Raw genomic sequence first — 12,540 nt, 5'->3', positions numbered from 1 at the left:
CACTATTAAACTACCTGCAACAATCCCATAATGCATATAGTCGGAGAAGTATAAGTTCCGTCCGCCGGACTTTATCACTGCAAAGGTGAGTGGTGGTCCACTGCAGTAATTCATAGAGGTAGTCATACACTACTGTATTGTAATGAACGAAGAAGCCGTAGACAAAAGTAACGCAAAAATGGAATCTAAAGCGTGGATAGCACTTAGAGACAATGTTTCTGACAGACTCTTTATGGAGTCTCAAGTATACACTGGCAACTTTTGCATGCTGGCATGGAAGTCGTCAAAACGGGCCGTTTTCTGTAGGGAGTCGTTGTCGGCCTTTGTCATACAAAGTCCATTAGTAGCTGTAAACCAGTAAACACCAGTTAGTCCCGTACTATCCTATAGTAGTGCATAGAGCAGTCGTAGCCACAAAATGTCAGTTTATAGGTGTAAATCATAACAGGCGGTAAATCATGCAGGTAGTCCCACACTAATGCATAGAGTGGTCATAGTCATCAAAAGTACTTGTAAAAGCTGTAAATGTCCCTTACTACACCCATGTGTACTATCACAATGTAGTCCGTAGAGTAGTCGCAGTTATCAAGTCAATTTATAGCAAGAACGAAGTAGTCGTAACAGGTCCCAAATCATGCTGGTGGCACCATGCTATCCCATAGTAATCCATATTATAGTATACAGGGTGTTTAAAAAAAACGTGTCATTCGGAATTTATAAAAAAACGGGGCGACGGAAAAATACGGGGTAAACGGCATTTGTGTGGTAACTGAATTTGCCACCTTGCAAAAATATTTTCATTTGATTTTAATTAAAAGAAATTGAATTTCTTTAATTGAACTCCAAAATTTCTCAAGTCAACCAAACGTTTTTTTACAGAATATGAGAGCCCGTAGCGAACTTAGTCAGATCCACCAAGAAATCCGCTCGATATTGCAAATGGAACTGCCCAAAAAAAGTCCCGAAGTTGAGGCTTTGGAGTTTCGGGTATTCAACGGCGCACCAAATCAGTCGCAAAGATGCGCGAAGGGCAGGACATGTTCCTGCCCCCATGGAGCTAGAACAGTTTATCGCCGGACCGGCGTCCAGCACAAGACGCGCCGATAACAAGGCGGGTGACATTCCACCATACGAGGCGGCAGAAAAATACGGGGTAAAGGGCACTTGTGTGGCAATTGAATTTGCAATCTTGCAAAAATATTTTCATTTGATTTTAATTAAAATAAATTGAATTTCTTTAATTGAACTCCAAAATTTCTCAAGGCAATCAAAATATTTTTTCAAGGTGGCAAATTCAGTTGCCACACAAATGCCGTTTACCCCGTCTCTTTCCGTCGCCCCGTTTTTTTAAGTCCGAATGACACGTTTTTTGAAACACCCTGTATAAATATAGAATAAAAGTAAATAGAAGTAAATAGTTATGAAGGCATGAAAGGCAAACAACGAAGGTAGGGGAAGCTGTCTTCAGCTCTTATTTGGGTAGCTTTTTTTCACAAACAGCTTGCATGCGGCGATAAATTGCTGCCCTATTCTCTTTCCGTAAATCAGCTCGTAAAATTCTAACAATTTACCGAATTTTTTAAGCAGTTTCATAATTTTCTTAAGCAAAATCTATTTTTAGGAATTGAATTACATCATCTCGTCGAACACCCTACACACAGGGTATTTATTTTTACTTGCTACAGAATTTTTATAAACTAGCAGAGCAAAATAGATGCTATTTTTGCAGCCGAGTTCTACGGGCTGGAGCCGGTGGACCAATGGTGATGGTGGACCAATTGGGAACCCAGGGTTGTTTAATTTGGCAGCCAGAACGTTGGACGTGTGCGCGGGAGCATTTTCCTGCAAAAAAAGGCGTTCCTTCACGAATTTTTTGCGGGCGATCTATCGAACGGATTTTTGTTCTGAAAACGGCTACGATATCAGGTGACCGAAAGGAACAGATGTTCTCATTGGGACAACTTTGTAGCTTTTATAACTAAAAAGTCAATTAATGAAAGTTAATTAAGACATTGCCTTTGGACTTTGCTAATGCCCTGCTAGGGAGTGCCCTTCAGCATATGCTATATTGCAATTGATTTCATCTTGGAAAAAGTTATATATATTTGTAAAAAATATGTTCACACTTAGCGTGGACACCCTGTATGTACAGTTGACGGGGACTTTTGGTATGAGGGGGTTAAATGTTAAAATGGTTAAAATGGTAAGGATGAAGAGGGTTAAAATGAGAGGGTTTGGTAAAACTTAACGGTCTAATATAAAAAAAAATGCTGATCGAATGAAGACTCAGATGTGACCGTAGTAAATGTGTGAAGCCTCAGCTCATAACAGTCGGCGCCGATCTGTAGACTAGTTTTCCGGCCCAGGTAAGCCGGAGGTCATGTCGTTTCAGCGCTCGAGAAGTGTGTAACTCTGGCGTTGCCTCAGTTGTATATACAAATTTTAGTGCTCGTTTAAGTAGAAGGGTACAAAATCGCGCAACTGGTAAGGAAATGTGAAGGGAAGTTCTTCAGAACGGGAGCCGCCCATATTTTGAACAGTGTGCGTACTCCTTCACGTTTAACGATTTTACTTTTCTTTTTCTTTTTGAAAAATGTTTAGCAATTAGTTACATGCGCTTTCCCACAGGGTCGTGCGCCATGTCGTATGGCCCACCTGCAAAAACTGCATCTTTCGTAGCTTTTTTTTAAAATAATATATTGTCTCAACGTTTCTTTCAGCGAGGTCCTTGACCCTGCTAACCTCAACCAGCTCAAAAGTGCCAACATGAAGAGCCGGCTGCAGACCGGATGGGAATACTGGGTCCGCAACTACGGTATCTTGGACCTCGTACTGAGCGACAACAAGGTCAGGTCCGCACAGCAGGTGGTCCCGTGGATAACAGTAGGTTGTTTCCGTTCTTTCCGGTGTTAAACGATTCGATGCGGTTGACTCTCACACGAGATAGCTTTGTATTATGTCCGCCTGTGGGATCAGCTTCCGTGCATTTTTCCTAGTGGCTTAAAGGGGCCGTGAACTCGCTGGCCCGCCGACTGTGTCTGCTCCAAACGGCGGTTTTAACTTGTTGGTTGTGACACCTTTTGTACAGAAGAATCTGATAGGTCCGTATCTTCGCCACGTATAGCACGCTGCTAGCCAACCATCATCCCCAATGACAACGTTCTCGCTCCTGATTTGTTGATAACGGGGGGAAGCGGAGCCTATTCGACAGAAGAGAGAAGGGTGGGGCAAGTGACGTGAGGATAGGAGATGAGCTGTAGCTTCTTTGAAGCCGCGCGAGGGTCACGTTACCTGAATAGCCCAATGAGGTGTCGCTTTGCACACGCCACTTTGGGGGCCACTTCGGCGCGCTACCACCACACTCTTAAAAATGAACTTCACTACATAGCACGCTCCTAGCCAACCATCACCCCGAATGACAACGTTCTCGCCCTAGATTTGTTGAAAACGGGAGGAGGAGCCTATTTTGTGCCCATTATGCACGGCACAAAATAGGCTCCTCCTCCCGTTTTCAACAAATTAGGGGCGAGAACGTTGTCATTCGGGATGGTGGTTGGCTAGGAGCGTGCTATGTGGTGAAGTTCATTTTTAAGAGTGTGGTGGTACCGGTCATCCTGCTTCTACATCACTTTGAAGTCCTCAACTCCCCTTTCTCCCACCTTCTTTTCCTTTTTTTTGGCTATAGTCGTGACGATGCCCACTTGAGTGCGGCCAACAACGGCAAGCTACCTCGACACCCCCCCCCCCCTCATTTTTAAGAGTGCACATCTCTCCTAGTATTCCGAAACTACACTCTTAAAAATGAACTTCACCGCATAGCACGCTCCTAGCCAACCATAATCTCTACTGATACCGTTATCTGCCCTGATTTGTTGAAAACGGGAGGCGTACGCCTTTTTTGTGACACTTATGCGGTTCATAATTGTCACAAAAAAAGGCGTACGCTTCCCGTTTTCAACAAATCAGGTCAGATAACGATATCATTCGAGATTATGGTTGGCTAGCATCGTGCTATGCGGTGAAGTTCATTTCTAAGCGTGTATGCGTTGGGGGCTCCCATAGAGATGTATGTAACCGAAACCGGGGGGGGAAGGCGAGCGGTGAATGTCACTGGAGTGGCCCCCAATCTCGGCTTCACTTCTCAGAGCAGTAGGGCTCCTCCTCTCTTTCCTTCCTCCATAACTGCATTAATGCTACAAAATAGGCTCCGCCTCCCGTTTTCCACAAATCAGAGACGAGAACGTTGTCATTCGGGGTTATGGTTGGCTAGGAGCGTTCTGTGATGAAGTTCATTTTTAACAGTGTAGAGCACAACGTTACGAGCACAGTGCCGCCTCATGCGTCGAAGATGAGCTTTTAACTTGCGGAAACAACACAAAAACAAATGTATCGGGTGACTGTATCGGAGCTGCCCTTGTCTCGTTTTGCATTTTCTGTTTTCTTTTTCCTGGACGCAAGAGGCGATAGTGTGCTCTTTCCCCCTCTCACATTCGGGATGAAAGAAATACGCATCTCCGAAGATGCGCAATGAACAAGATCAAGAAGAAGAAAAAGAAAGAAAAACGGTGTGCCTTCACGAATTTTTTGCGGACGATCTACCGAACGGATTTTTGTTCTGCAAACGGCTACGATATCAGGTGACCGAAAGGAACAGATGCTCTCATTGGGACAACTTCGTAGCTTTTATAATTAAAAAGTTAATTATTGAAAGTTAATTCGGACATTGTCTTAGGAGTTTGCTAATACCCTCCTAAGGAGTGCCCTTCAGGATATGCTAGATTGCAATTGACTCATCTCTGAAAAAAAAATTCTGAAAATCTGTTTTTAATAAATATTTTCACACTTTGCTTGGACACCCAATATATTCCACATGATCTGTTGAATATAGGCTCCCCTAAAAAAAAAAAGGAAAATTGTGAGTCCACTCATCGCATAGCATGCTCTTAGCCAATCACTATCCCGAATGACATCGTTCTACCCCTGATTTGTTAAAACATGAGGGCGTACCCCTTTTTGGAAAAAAAGCGGACGCCCCGCGCTTTCCACAAAGCTTTATCTGCTGTTCCTCAACCATCTTACGGTGCAAACGGAGTAAAGTCTTCGTGACCTTCTTGCTGATTTCTTGTGACTGTCCCAGGCTAACGTTGTCCCCAACCAGAGGGGACGACTCCTTCCTTCCAATTGTTTCGTCCGTTCGGCGAATTTCACGCCGGTTAGCCTGTTAGCCTGTTCCCGTTGATTTCACCAGACAAGTGACCCGACCCTTTCGAAGTGTCCGCTCCTCGCCAACCATCGCTCCTAGCCAACCATCATTTCGAATGATATCGTTATCTGCTCTGATTTGTTGAAAATGGGAGGCGTACGCCTTTTTTCTGACACTTATGCTGTTCATAAATGTCACAAGAATGGCGTACGCAGTCAGTTTTCAGCAAATCGGCATATGACGATGTCACTCGGGATGATGATTGGCTAGGAGCGTTGGCGGACCATTTTTAAGAGTGTACCTTTTCCGTAATCATCATGTAGCGTCTGATATTTTCGATTTTCGATCTTAGTCGAGTTGATTACGTTGATATCTATCATCTCGCAGCTGCTAATTTTGAACCCGTATTCAATGCCACCGACGCCAACAGTGCTGCTGTTTTATTTGCCAACATTGTTCATTCAGGTATAAGTTCCTTTGTCCCCGCTCGGACCATACACTCTTAGAAATGAACTTCACCACATATCAGGAGGAGGAGGAGGAGGAGGAGGAGTGTCGTTGGGAGGAACCCGAGAGGTCTGCCTGCCTGATTAGGCGGCATGTTTCTCGGGAAGGGAAAGGTGGTGGAGAGGAGGAGAGGAAAGGGTGAAGTGGAAGACCGAGCGGAATCCGCTCGGGGGGAGGATAGCTGCGTCCATGGGCCGACTTCAGGGGAACTGTGCCGGCATACGCCTATTACACATCTGAGGGAAACCCAGGAAAAACCTCAGACGGCACAGCCGGCCCGCGGATTCGAACCGCGGACCTCCCAGTCTCCAAGCGCACGCGTTACCACAGCGCCACCGGAGCTGGTCACCACATATCACGCTCCTAGCCAACCATCATCCCGAATGACAACGTTCTCGCCCCTGATTTGTTGAAAGCGGGAGGAGCAGCCTATTTTGTGTCCATTATGCACGGCACAAAATAGGCTCCTCCTCCCGTTTTCAGATGCGCGCCATGCACATTAAGCGGGTTGCCTAACTTTGTACTCATTCAGAAAGCATTACAAAATATCAGTTGACAGAACAGACCTTGTTTTTATTGTGTCTTGGACATCATAGGCACGTGCTACACTCATATATGCATCGCTACTGATCATCGAGCACGTTTAAGTGATTTTTTTAGAACAACCTGAGAGTAAAGACTTGTAATTCATTATGAAATTAAGAAAATTACACTGGAAGAGGCGTGCGCCATGAACATTATTACTTTTAAATATGTCAAAACGGTTACAGTGTATTGCAGCGCGTAAGATGCCTCTGGAGAGCAGCGCCCACAGTCCGCCGAGCCAGTGCGCGCAGAGCCGATAACGTAGTCCCGTAATCCGTGGCTCCGGAGAAATGTCATGCGAGCTGTCACGGGGACGAATACTTACTTACTTACTTCGGTTTGTACTGGCTACAGGCTGCGTGAAATTCGAGACCACCATCCTCGCCTGTATCGCCTGTGGCGGTGAAACTCCCTACTCTCCAAGGTCGAAAATAAAGTTGTTGTTGAGACCACCATGACGCGTTGCGTGCACGGAAAGCATGTTCCGTGCGTGAAAGTGTACACAGTGCGCGGCATGCAATGTTTCATGTAGCGAAATACGCATCATGCGGGTACACTCTTAAAAATGAACTTACCTCATAGCACGCTCCTAGCCAACCACTATCTCGAATGATATCGTTATCTTCCCTGATTTGTTAAAAACGGGAGGCGTACGCCTTTTTTGTGACACTTATACAGTTCATAATTGTCACAAAAAAGGCGTACGCCTCCCGTTTTCAACGAACCAGGGCAGATAACGGTATCATTTGAGATTATGGTTGGTTAGGAGCGTGCTATGCGGTGAAGTTCATTTTTAAGAGCACAGCCGGCACCGGGATTTGAACCCGGGTACCTCCCAGTCTCGTGACACACATACGTGAGGCCGACAACGGCTCAGTGTTAAAACAGAGCGCCACATAGCACACTCCTAGCCAACCGTTATTCCGAATGTTATTCGTTCAAAACAGGGGACGGATCCTATCTGAGCCAAGCATAATGTGTCCCAAAGAAGCGCCTCTTCCCATTTTCAGTGAATAGGGACACAGAATGATACCGTTCGGAATGACGGTTGGCTAGGAGCGTGCTATGTGGTGAAGTTCTGTTTTAACCAGGTCCCCCAACGTCGCCATTTTCCCATGTATTGGTTCTTATCCCGATGCGTGCAATGCAGGAGGCCGCCCTTAGATACCCCATTGTTACCAGACGTTGGCTTGCGTTTGATTGTAGCGCGCTAAAGATCCAGTTGAAGCACAATCCAAGCCAGGCCAAGTCACCGAAGAAATGGACGACTGCGCCTGCGGCGCCTGGTGTACGACAGGTACGCTATGTGATGCGCGCAGCCGTGCACTAGATCCTTCCGGCCACTCAGCACGTTCAAAAACGGGACCAGAAAGTGAAACACTACACAGAAAGTTGTTATACGCGTTGTATTTGGACTAGATTCATTCGCAGAAACAAAACATTTTGCCGCTGAACTTAGCGCGCTGAAGTGATCCGGAACGGCAACAGTGGGGTATCTAGTGGCGGCCTTCTTCGTTGCACGCTTTTCCGAGGTGAGTTTGGGGGACCTGGTTTTAACAGTGTAGAGTCACTAAATAGGGATCAGAGTAGCGACACTTGAGCCACGCCGACGAACGACACCGCCATCTTGGGTCCGTCGCGGCTGCGTCGCCTAGCAATGGGATGCAAATCTCCCCCTTCTCTGCCGGAGAACCGCGCGCAGTTGAGCCAGCTCGCAACCGACGAATCAGGTTTTGGATGGAGGGGGGCCCAACACTGACGGCGCGTTCTTGGAAGCAGAAACCACGTGACACGTTCAGCCCAATCGAGGACACCGGACGGCGGCTCCGGCGCTTAAAAGGAGTGAGATACTCTGTACCCCTATTTAGTGACTAGCTCAGCCATGGCATTACGCGACCACGTGGTTTGCGCGTACGCAAGCTCTTCGCGCTGTGGATTCTCCTTTCCTGCTCCTCCCGGACGCTCCTTCAGCGCTGCAATACGCACCATGTGGGCCGGCCTTACAATGTAAAGTTGTGGCCCAATACTGGTTGCATGCGTTCTGCTGGATATGATTGTGCAGACAAAAAGCATCCTTTAATTCGATGTATTCGCTGTTCGTGTTAATTGAAGCAATTTGCTCAATGGGCGACAACTTTAGTTTGAGATGGTGAATGGAGAGTTTCATCGCTCCTGAAGTTCACAGCAGATGCCTCAATTTGCAGGAACTGAGGAACCTGCAGACGTCTTTCAATGCCACCTTCATTCAATACGCCGAATACCCCAGTCACCTAGTGGTCGGCGTGACACCAGCTTTCAAGGCGGGACAAGTAGATATTGCAAAGTGGGCTGCAGTCACACAGGGCATAATGGAGTAAGTGTCCCACGGTTCCCTACACATTTGATGGGCATTTGCACTGTTTGCACACTGTTTGCACATTGCATATGGCCTTGGTCTCTCACATTTTTAATGTGCTACCCGCTAAATTTGGTTTGCGAAGCCGCTAAAATTCGCAAAGTTCAAAATAGAGACGTTTAGAATAGGGCAGTTTTTAAATAATTATACCAGAAATAACTGTCGTTGGTAGCTGTAACGAATTATCAATCTTCCCAGCAGTGTGACTATAACATCTTTGGGGCAGAGGGAGCATTTCTGGGGGGCCCACGCAGCATGGAAACCTCCGAAACTGGAACGTACGGGGGAGTGGAGTGCCATATTGAATCAGCTATTGTCGACGCGCATGCAAAAAAAAAAAAAAAAAAACGGTAAGCATACACGAAAAATAACGCCAAAAGTTTTGGAACAGTAACACGCAGCCCTAATTCATGAAACCCTCAGATTTGAAAGAAAGAAAAAAAAAACAGACACGACACGGGCCCCACATGGGGACGCCGTCTCCGCAGCTGCCCGGCTGTCTCGACCAGCCAGACCAGCCTGGATAAGGGCGGAGAGTGACAAAATCCGTACCCAACGGAAGCAGCGTTAAGTTACTAAGTTTCCAGAACTGCGTCTCCTTTCACGATTTAAAACGACGTTCCCTCGGCTGATTCAATATGGCTGCCTACGAGCGCATCCATTGAGAGGGGGAAGAGCCGAGTTCTTTGCTCTCCTCCTATCTTCCTCCCCGCCTTTCCTTCTAGCCTCTTTCCTCCTCTCTCTAGCCTCTTTCCTCCTCTTTCTTTTCTGTGCTTCACTCTTTAAAAAAAGGGTGTCCTCCGACTCCTTTCCTTGCGATTACGCTCAAAAGGATGTCTCCTCACTCCCTCAAGAGAGTAGCATAACACCTTCTCCTTACCGGGGCTAATATTACTCTCCAGTAGGGAGAAAGGTGTTATGCCACTCCCTTGAGGGAGTGAGGAGACACCCTTTTGAGCGTAATTGTACTAAGCGTGTTATATATGTGGCAAAAAGAGGATTTAAAGTACACCCCCCTTTTTTAAGACTGTACGCAGTGCTCTACAGGATGGTTCCTCCAGCACCACTTGAATGGTTTTGCGTTATTATGCGGTAATTAGTGCGCACCACAAAATACGAGATCTCGTGCTCCAAATGCACTGCACTTTGGAACAAGTAACATCGAAGAAGTAACGTGCAGCTATGAAACCTACGACCATGATACAGGATAAACAACTAGCGCATTGAGTACTGAATGCAGAACCTCCACTGACGAAAAGAAAATGGAGATAGTGGATTAAATTAGATGAGAGAAGAAATGGAGATTATGAATTGAAGAAGTATCAAATAAACACGTCACATGACAGCAACTAACTGCAAGCCCACAGGCTCCTTCACCTCTTTGTATCTATGTAGGTATGGATACGTAACACAAAGCAATTTGAAAAGAACAAAAAACAAAGACTGCAAATCTTGTAGCATGTAGAATTCGGTGCAAAACCGGATACCAAAAACTTGTAATAACTATAAGCCGTGATGCGAACCAGGAAAGACTCTTAGCCCCCCCTGACTAGACCTCCCACTCACATTCATTCGCTTATTCAGAGGAATGAAGCTTATGTTCGATATGCACACGCACGCTGCTTGCAAGCGCAGTACCAGCAATTGTACCACATTCACTGGGTGCCTTGCAATGTGGGCCAGTTTTCATGCCCCCGTTCTTATCCAGTCGCCACCTCGCGTATACGGGAAAGCCCAGGGTGCGCTGGTGACGCTGTACCGTTTCAGTCGGCACTGAGCCATGTCTCGTGTGGCGGGCGTTTTGATGTTCGGGAGGAACAAGCTATTTATAAACCGATCGTGAAACGTTGGGCGACTGCGGTTTAGATGGGACTTGGATGGATTTGTCGCGTACCACAATACTCTGAACCAACTTAGTCTATCCAGACAAGTTCTATACGTGGGACATGGATATGGGTGGTGCCGATTCATACCGATCCGCCCGGTTGGGCGCGTTTGACGTGTCCAAAGGCAAGAGAAGAAATGCACGGCAAAATGGCGATTTAAGCCCATGAGCTAGTTCGTTATCGTGCAAGATCTGGTGTTCCCCTCCTAGTTACACTTGGTTACGCTTTCTTTCTGTAGTGCCAATATAGCAGACGGGCTCTTGATAGTGACGGCGACATACTTTGTCGTGACAGACAGTCAGAAGAGATCTGTGGTTCATTCACCGGCAGCGTGGAGTGATGACTATCGCAAGGATAAACCCAATTTTGTAAGTTCCCCTGATGTTCCGGATTGACATGAGGCAAGCAACGTCAGTCGGGTTACCTCCCGGCAGTATCTGACTGAGCCCTTTTTTCCCTTCTTCGAGCCCCTTTTACTTCATTACTTCTACTTCATTACTTCTACTTCATTACTTCTACTTCAGGTAGGAGGATTGGAGATTCTAGGACAATTGAGGCTCGATGCATCCGTGAGACGCTTCGTCGCGTTTGACGCCAGTGGCAAAAAGTTCGCCTTATCAACACGCCCACCATCACAGTATCCTCGGTTCACGAAAGATACCACAGAAGGTGCATTGTGCGACAGCGTGGCATCAGTACCTCGACAAGACGTAAGTCTACATAAGTCTCGCTCAGCCCGTGTTGCTGCTTGAAACTGGATACGTGCAATACGGCTTATATTAAGTCGTTAAACCCGTAACTTGAGGCAGGAGTTAATATTTCATTGCGAACATTTCATGCCCGCTATGCGCACTTTTCCTGATGAACCAAAGCCTATAACGGCAACATGCAACAACCCTGAAGTGTTAACCCTGCAAAGGAGCGAACACGTGAAGCTATGTGTCATTGCTCAATATCTCGCTTTATTTAACAAGCAGTCTATCGAGATGTCACGATGAACAATATTTTCGCTGCACGGTGTTTTGTCCCAGCACAGTTAGATTTACAAAACCGCCCTGAAAAATCAGCACCACTGCTGCTCTATGGAGGTGTGGGGGGAATTCTACTAGATGTGCACATCAGAGGACCTTGTGCGTGCTATGTCATGGGCCAAGGGTCGCAAGCGGTGGCGTTGCCAGAGGGGGAAGGAGGTTCAAGCCCCCCGAAATCTTAGTTGCATCGTAGTGCATTTGGGAGAGGCAAAACCATGCTGCCATGTAAAGCTCCCGTAGCACCCCTCTCGACATATTTTTCTGGCTGCGCTCCTGGTCCCAACTCTTGGGCAACAGCGTATGTTCTGTTGAGCAATGCGCCGCAGTCACATTGACGACACTGTTCTTGAGTGCTAAAATGAAACAACGTTGGAAAAATATTTGTTATCGCTTGTTTTGCTTTTCTTTTTGCTTATTGCTTATTTTGCACCAACGCAAGCATGAGTTGCTCTTTCAATGCGTCTGAAATGTACAGAATAAATATGTACAGCCTTGCAGAGGCACCTGTGTCAGGGGTTACTTTTGATCATACTGGAAGGAACAATTTCGCCCGCCTTTTGTGCGCAAAGACACGTTGCACTGAGCAAACATCACATCACATAGCCCGCGGAATGACAGCCATGCTGCACGGGATGATAACGTCATAACCCCTTATTTGTAGAAACCGCTGGACATACCCCTTTTTGTGACAGTCGATATGCCTGCATAAGTGTAACACATAAGAGGCGTACGCAAACCTTTTTTAACCAATTAGGGGAGAGAACGACATCATTCAGTATGAGCTTGTCGTCGTACTTCAAGGTATAGCACTCGACATAGACAGCGAACACTCGCTACACGTGCGGTCATGCGGTTAGAGAGATTCGTGCGGTTTCAAGAGTGATGGTGCTCGATGCTCGTGGCCGATGTATTTCCGCCTGGTAACTCCCTTGA

At 46.6% G+C, this 12,540-nt stretch overlaps 1 protein-coding gene across 1 annotated transcript in view; it reads left to right on the top strand.

Moving 5' to 3' along the window:
• The window catches only part of LOC135400269 (uncharacterized), a 43,554-nt gene that overhangs the window by 25,933 nt on the left and 5,081 nt on the right, over positions 1 to 12,540 (top strand). The window contains exons 16-19 of the mRNA XM_064632051.1: positions 2,721 to 2,883; positions 8,500 to 8,648; positions 10,815 to 10,944; positions 11,101 to 11,286. Coding sequence (XP_064488121.1) covers positions 2,721 to 2,883; positions 8,500 to 8,648; positions 10,815 to 10,944; positions 11,101 to 11,286 — 628 coding nt within the window. The remainder of the gene's footprint in view (positions 1 to 2,720; positions 2,884 to 8,499; positions 8,649 to 10,814; positions 10,945 to 11,100; positions 11,287 to 12,540) is intronic.

Source organism: Ornithodoros turicata, chromosome 7, assembly GCF_037126465.1.
Source record: "Ornithodoros turicata isolate Travis chromosome 7, ASM3712646v1, whole genome shotgun sequence".
NCBI classification, from domain to species: Eukaryota; Metazoa; Arthropoda; class Arachnida; order Ixodida; family Argasidae; genus Ornithodoros; species Ornithodoros turicata.
This window is presented reverse-complemented; position numbering and strand designations above follow the sequence as displayed.